Source organism: Microcaecilia unicolor, chromosome 1 (assembly GCF_901765095.1).
Source record: "Microcaecilia unicolor chromosome 1, aMicUni1.1, whole genome shotgun sequence".
Lineage (NCBI taxonomy): Eukaryota > Metazoa > Chordata > Amphibia > Gymnophiona > Siphonopidae > Microcaecilia > Microcaecilia unicolor.
In genome coordinates, this window is record NC_044031.1 from 156,902,382 (window position 1) to 156,910,306 (window position 7,925).

Genomic DNA, 7,925 nt, shown 5'->3' on the forward strand with positions numbered 1-7,925 from the left:
CAATTGTTTTCCCTTCTTTACCTTGCATCTTAGATATAGTAACATAGTAACATAGTAGATGACGGCAGAAAAAAACCTGCACGGTCCATCCAGCCTGCCAGATACGTTTATTGTGTATATTTTTTTCATGGCAAAAAATAAGTATTCTTATAAATCTCTATATGGAAGTCTCGTTTAAAGTATTATATTTCGTAAAACACGTGAACAATTTTTAATAGGCACCATTGGAAACACGCAGCAGACATGGCCTCTTGGAGCCCCAAAGTGAAATGGATAGCCATTATTTTCCATGCAGAGCTGGCAGTTCCACTGCCGGAGTACTTAGAATTCCCAGCAGACGATTTCATATATTTTTTTATTTTTTTCTCTCCAAAGAGGCTGACACTAGCTTAACAAGCTTTGGCACAAGTGCGGGGACCATGGATCCACAGAGTAAGCAACCAGAAAAAAAAAATTGCAAGGGCTATACTTTTAAAGCTCCAGGAACACTGTAGTTCATTTTATGCTATAAACAGGTTATTACTATGCAGGCCAAGGGTGAAACAGAAGAGTACCTGGAAAGTAACAATGGCCAGAAGCTATGTGTAAAGAAAAAAAAAATCCCCTTTTTATAACTACTGGAAGCTTCATTCAGGTACTATTACTGATCATCGTTATTTGAAAATAATGGTAAATTGGCATGAACTATCTAATAAATTGTTACATAAACTCACTCCATAAAACATTTCTTTAATAACCAATGAAATATGCAATATTATTACAGTAATGTTATTATTAAGCACTGCAGTAAATGTTATTCCTTTCAAATGAAGGCATTCGAGAATACTACCTTTATTAGTAAACCCCAGTGCCTACCTATATGCCAATGGGAAATGCCCCAAGAAAATAGGACCCCAGCATCACCATCTGTGTGTCTCCTACATGTATTTTCTTGCTAGCTTCGGGATGGCCCAGTTAACAACACTTCACTTCTGCTAAACCCTTTAATTCCTGCTAATGTTTTCCTCATGCCTTTCTTACATAACAGAAATCAAAACAAAGTCCATCTAAGACAGTTCTCTCATTATAAGGCCCCTTCTATCTCAAATGTGACCTTTTTGCTGCTGATTTTGAAAGAAATCGGAGATGTCTATCAGAAAGACTTATTTATCTGCTCGAGAACTATCTCGGGCAAATGCTTAAACCCGTGTATTTGTTAGTAGAGCTCAGCCTAAAAGATATTCACTGTGTTTCTCCTGCTGTTCCTATTCATACATTTCCGGTGATAGTGGACCGCTAAAACCCGAATCTAGTGGTTGTCAGTCCTTTAAAAACATCAACAAAAATTTTTCTATTGTACATATTGCCCAGTGTTCTAAATTTTGCGCACTAGTCAAACCATGTAAGCCTAAGGAGCATATAGAAATGGAGTCCTTAACAAAACAAAACATTTAGACAAATTTATTGAGACAAGCAAAAAAACTGTGTTTTGGACAAATATGTCATATTACTACAATTCATGCCTGAAGCAAGGCCCATAGCAATTTTATTTCTAATTCCAAACGATTTGATTTTTATTTTAATTTCAAAACTATCGCTTTTTTTTCTCACAAGCTCAATCTTTACGGATCTGGAACCCTTCATCATCATTATTATTATTAAATGGGCTTTCTTCCTAACGTTTCTGATAGTTTGGCATTCACAAGTTAAATCTGAGATAACACCAGCAAATCATGAACACGACTTAGAAAATTCAATTAAAAATGTTATGCTCGGCCAGTAGACTGAAGCCCTTAAAGTTTCAACGGGTCTCCTTTCATGAATTATCCTCAATAAATTAAAAGAGTTGTTTATTTTCTGTTTAGAGGCCTAGCTTGTTTAAGCACCCAAAAGGAACGTTTCTAAACCCATTTGAGCAAATGCTTAGCAATTGGCCTAAGGGTAAGAAAAATAACTGTACACAATGATGAGATTTTTGGTGATCGGCTGAACAGTAAACAATTATTTTTTAACCCAAGCAAATCTGTTAAAAATAATTTTAAAAAAACCCTGATACACTTACTATCACGCACTTCACTTAAAAATATCTTTGGGTATAACTTTTTGCCCTTTGTTTTTACTAATCTCGATTAACTTTGCACTGTTTCCTATGCTATTTATTTATTTTAGGAGCAGCTCAAGCTACACGGCATAAACAGCCAAGTGCTACATTTTACACTCGGCCCTTCACACCTGTGAGTGACACTTTTTATTGATAAAGATGAAAGCTTCGTTGCTGATTGATTGCTAAAACAATCAAACCTATCAGGTATCTCTGAGCTTGAAATTAGTTAAAGTCTGGGTGATGAAGGAAAAGAAAAAAAACCTTGAGAAAAAGTCAGCAGAGAAATAAAGAGGAATCATAAAGCTGTCTCTAAAAATAACATATTGAGCTCTGTCAGTAGCTAGTTTATTTGAGATTTTGCCCAGTTTGTTTATCTTTGAGTTCTTCTCTCTCCTGGGTGTCCTTACAAGCAAACAAGAAGGTACTATTTCTCCAGTTTAAACCCTGCCACTTCATATTAACCAAACTTCCCGTGTTCTAAAAGTTTCAATCATATTTATTTATTGCAGAAAAATATACAAAGATTTACAAAAGAACCATAAAAATATGAATGCATTTAGACACCTGATCTAGTTGCATTTTTTTCAAAAAACATGGGTCATCAATAAATAAATAAAATGTCATTTTATTTTTTTTCTCAAAGAAAGGATTAAAAAAAAAAAAAAAAAGTAACCAGGCTGGTTTGAATATGGCAGTTTATGAGCCCAGACTCAAACAGCAGCAACAAAACAACAACAACAAAAAAAGGTTTTGTACTTATATAGATTTTTGGTCGCTTTATTTAAAAGACCGTTCAAGACCGAAGAAAGTCCACAATGTCTTTTCCTCTTAGTGGCTTCGATAGGACTGTTGGGAATGCATGCAAGCAAAACAGAACAAAAAAAACAAAAAAAAATCATAAAAGGTACATTCCAACATTCTTCGTCAAAAAAAATTATTTTAAAAATGTCCAGACTTTAATCAGAATGCAGAGATACGTGGATAATGCAGCCGCCCAATTGGGTGATCATTGTTCAAGGCCCTTTCTACCACTTTTGTCTCTGTAAGTGCTCCCCACGCCCTGTCTCTTTGGGTTTGGCTATATTCACTCTCTTTAAATTTCCAAGAAAATCCTTCAGTTTCCTTTTTTGAATTGGTATCCAGCTTCACAGAGTTTCTCGATTGTTCATTCCTTCTTATTTTGGTAGCACAACCATCTGCAAAAACATGCAAATAAACGAAAAAGAAGCAGAGAGAAAAAGCGTTAAGAATGATCAAATCAGAAACGTATAAACGGCTCACGCCTGTGTTGCAATATTTTTAACAGTCTTATGCCAAAAAAGAGAAAGAATTTCAAACGCAGTACGAAAGAATGTGACAGAATAGAAATGGACACATTTAAAAATGTAGATTAACAAGAACTAATTGCAAGTAGTAGAATGGGGGGGGGAAGCACCAGAACATGTTTTCAGCTCATAAAAGTTGTGCTATAGGAACCGTATATCCTTTGCTGATCCCATTTCCCCAAGCGTATGAACTGCACTTAGTCTAGCCCAGCTGAGACGTCATCCTAGCAGCCTCACTTTCTCTGGGTCAGCGGGGTGACCTACCTGCAATTTTCCTTTCCTTTCGCCGTTCCGGGTGGAGAGGGATCCCTAGTGGGAGGTGGACATGGACCAGGCGCCCTCCATCCTCCAGACCGAGAAGGCATAGCTTAGCCTTTCGTGGGCCACATAGCTGCAACTTGCCATTTTGGAGTCCAGCTCGTCGCTCTGTAAGACCTGATAGAGGAAGTCGATGTACCTGGCCGCCAGCTTCAGGGTCTGGATCTTGCTCAGTTTGTCCGAGGGCAGGGTGGGGATGATCTTGCGCAGGGCGGCGAAGGCTTCGTTCAGGGACTGGGTCCTCTGGCGCTCGCGCACGTTCGCCATCACCCTCTGCGTCTGCAGCTCCTCGTAGGACTGGGGGCTGCTGCCCGTGCTGCTGCCGCCGCTCGCCTTCTTGCCCCGCTTGCCCGTCCCTGGGCTCTCGGGGTCCTCGGCGGGCTTTCTGCTGGCCGATCGCCTCTTCCTGCCCCCCCGCTTGCTGCCGCCCTGCTGTCGGTCGAGCTCTTCCTCGCTGTTGCTCACGCTGTCGGCTGGGGAAACTGGAGAGCTCGACTCGTCCTGCATCATTTTTCCCTGCCGGGCGCGGAAAGAAGGGGGCTAGGAGCCGGCCCGAGGGAGGGGGCAGGGGAACACAGTCCCAGCCACCGGGGCCCGAGCGATCGCCGCCTGCCACAGGGGCAAAAAGTCCTCCGTCACGGGAAAAGGGGGAGGGGACGCCACAGCGTCCAACTATAATTAAAAAAAAAAAATCTCTGAGGAGTATTTATTAATTCCAACCCCCGGCCCGATCCGCTTTTTAAGGGCAAGAAACGTGTTCCTGACTCCTCACAACCTCACCCAACTCTTATACTTGTGGCTGGCCCGAAGTTTGGGGGGACGTTTTTCATTGGATGACTTTTGAGACGTCAGGAGGAGGGAGTTGAACTTTTTTTTTTTCAAACTTTTAGTTTTTTAAGAAAGTTTCCGCTTTGACAAAAAAAAAAAAAAAAAGACCTTTCTGATTTTTTTTTTTTTTTTTCGAAACCCATTCGTTTCATCTATGGAACTCGAAATCACGACCAGCAACATTTCATTTGAGGTTATTTTAGGGGGATAGTAGTGAGATATGGGACTAACATTCTTCAAACCATGATTTTTCTTCCATACCTCCTCTCCACCCCCGCCCAATGATTTTGCCTTTGCAGTTTGGATCTGCAGCGACTCAAACCGAGTAATGAATGAGTCTAATAATCCTTCCACGTGTAATCTGCAAAACCCAGTTTTTCTTCCTTTCAGCAAACTCTTTAACTTTCATGAAAAGTCCGAGGGCTCTTTTTTTCTCTGCTTGTCATAACTGTAAAAAACAACAACAAAAAAGTGCACTGGAGAGAAAATTTTAACGTACGTGTTCCGATCCAGTTCTCTCATTCCCATCTGAAACATTATACAAGAAATATTATAGAATTTCTCAGGAATGTTAAGGTAAAGAGAGCTGGGACACTGCTGTGAAATAACTAAGCTCTACCCCTCAGTGCCCCCTTCTAATGAACTGCATACTGGGAACCAGACACACGCTTCCCTCCAACTGCGGTCTAGTGCCTTTTCTCTAAGTTGGTTGGAATGGTCACATTTATCTAATGTTAAAAAATGTGATAGAATATTTGAAATTTTAATCAAAATATACAAAGTTCGAGGCTATAAAAATGAAGACTTTTTTATTCTTATCAATACAGCAAATATATGAAGACGGTGACTGGGATGGCAGAGGGCAAACGGTGCATAACGCTCCATGACTAATGTCATATATGTATTTTCCATTTATTAAATGATAGGTCAACGATCTTGGTTCATGTTCTATATGTGTCATTGTTCAGTACACTAATAAGTTCAAGCCAGTAGAATATAGTAGTAGCAGCAGTAGAAGTAGCGGTGGTGGTACTGATAAACTAGAAAAAAAAATGACAAAAGATCATGATTAACAAATTGAGGTAGAGGAACTTTGAAGGGAAACATAGGGTAAATACCAATTTGATTGATTCCCTTGGAGCAATAAGAACATAGGTATTTAAAAGACATAATTCCATGAATTTTTGCAACAACTACACTACTTGGAACAGCATACATTTGATAAAGGTATCTTTGTGATTCACAGGCCCTTGGATAGGATCTAAATTAGAAGCGTTAAAGTCAATCGTCACTGGTAGTGATGTACTACAGTTGAACACATAATAATAATAACAATAATAATAATAACAATAATAATAATAATAATATCATCATCATCATCATTAGAAATAATACAAGCAGAACGACCTTGGTTTGGGGTGTATATGAATATAGAATTTAAGAGTTTAAAATACTCAAGGCAAGTGAAAACTTTAAACTGTTCAAAATTCTGTTCACTTGCCACTAATGAATTTAAAAGTAAACAAAGAATTCTTTGAGAAGCAAGGCATATCATAGTTTCTGCTTTTTTTCCCCCCTTCCTGGAACCTAAATGCTGTCACAAACATAAGTGTATATAATGATTGTTATTTTTTTTTTGTAACTTATGTTTTTTTATTAACATTTCATGATACTATTCATGAAATCCAATTTGTTTCAGTTGCACTTCTCTCCACCAGTTCTTCGCAGGCGTTATTAATAGATGGGATGGATTTGGAACAGCTTGGTAGGCGATTTAAATTTAAATCGCCTACCAAGTTGTACCAAGACTCAATCGTTAGAACGTCATTATTAATACTATACACATCACACGCCAGATAGATAAATAGATACATACATAGATAGAATATTTTTGCAGTGTTTTCGGTAATAACATAATAAAATAGTAATACGTTTTTTATCAGAATCTTTCAAAATATGACAGTACTACTACTACTACTACTATTTAGCATTTCTATAGCGCTACAAGGCGTACGCAGCGCTGCACAAACATTGAAGAAAGACAGTCCCTGCTCAAAGAGCTTACAATCTAATAGACAAAAAATAAAGTAATCAAATCAATTAATGTGTACAGGAAGGAGGAGAGGAGGGTAGGTGGAGGCGAGTGGTTACAAGTGGTTACAAATATGACAGTAAGCCACACGCACGAGTTTTAATGATAATAATCATTCTCCAAAGAGTCAAACACGTACAACCATGAGGGCTAAGTCTTACTCTACGGTGCATATAACGTTGGGGCTAATGATGCTTTTTTTTTTGTTTGTTTTGTTTTTATGATGGTTATTGTTGAAATTGAATTTTCTCTGCTGCACATATACTGATCTTTTCGCTGCTTAAAACAGAATCTACCATGCTCGTCACTTGCACATAGACAAACTATCAGAGCTATCGGGGAAGTCAGTTAACGTATATCATATTCGTACAGAACTGTGTATTTAAGGCTGTTTGATCACTTTAAATATCTTTTAAACTGTGCGGATTAGAAAATCATGGGCACTAGTAACCTTTCAGTCTTAAAATACACAGGATTTAAAACTGTTCAAGGTGGATCTGACTGATCAGCTGGAGGTGACTCAGCTGAAGCCCACCTCTCTACCACACGCCCCTCCACAGTTACCTCCCAGTGTTCATTTACAGAGGACACTGGAACTAAGTAACATGTTTCAGAGTTGGGCATGGCTTGGGAAACAATTTAAGACTAGTTTAGATGACAGAGGTTGCCCCCCCCCCCCCCCCCCCCCCCCCCCGCTCTTCCATACATTTTTCTTGTTGCGGTTTTATTTTACCCTTCTTTGTCCAGAGCGAGAGAAGTCTCATTGGATTTCAAAACTGCTGAAGAACTGATAAGAAATCTTGAAGATATGGTGGAGAAAAGGAAAACTGGAGGGTATCACGGAATGCAACAGAGCTAGGAACAAATGTATTCAACTAAAAAAAAAAACTTGTGAGAAAAAAAGAAAAGAGAGGAATATACATACTTCCTTACATACTTACAGAATTAGAATAATAGCCTTTCTTTAAATGGTGTAACTTTTCCTTTATTTAGTGGCACCCACTGATTTAAACACGGCAGGCAGCAGTGGAAGAGGATTGCCACTTAACCTGAATTACCTGCAGGCTTTTATCCAAAACAATGTTGGTATAGTACGGTCAGTGAAAACTATTCTGTTGTTACACATTGTTCATCTAATTTGTGTTCATTTTCTTTCTGAACGAGGGGTTGCTGTACTGCTAGCTTCTGCACCCCAGTGTGTCACGAAACACCCTCTTTATAGCATAAAAAGGCAGATTTCGTTCTAACGAGCACAAAGATATCATAAACACTCTCGACA

The 7,925-nt window shown here is 38.8% G+C and overlaps 1 protein-coding gene across 1 annotated transcript; it reads right to left on the bottom strand.

Moving 5' to 3' along the window:
• Window positions 1-760: 760 nt before the first annotated feature.
• Window positions 761-4,492, bottom strand: TWIST1 (twist family bHLH transcription factor 1). The gene is made up of 2 exons (XM_030201592.1): window positions 3,673-4,492; window positions 761-3,279 (listed from the first exon to the last, which is right to left on the bottom strand). The coding sequence occupies exon 1, from the start codon at window positions 4,234-4,236 to the stop codon at window positions 3,718-3,720; it is 519 nt and encodes a 172-aa protein (XP_030057452.1). The 5' UTR covers window positions 4,237-4,492; the 3' UTR covers window positions 761-3,279; window positions 3,673-3,717.
• Window positions 4,493-7,925: the final 3,433 nt, after the last annotated feature.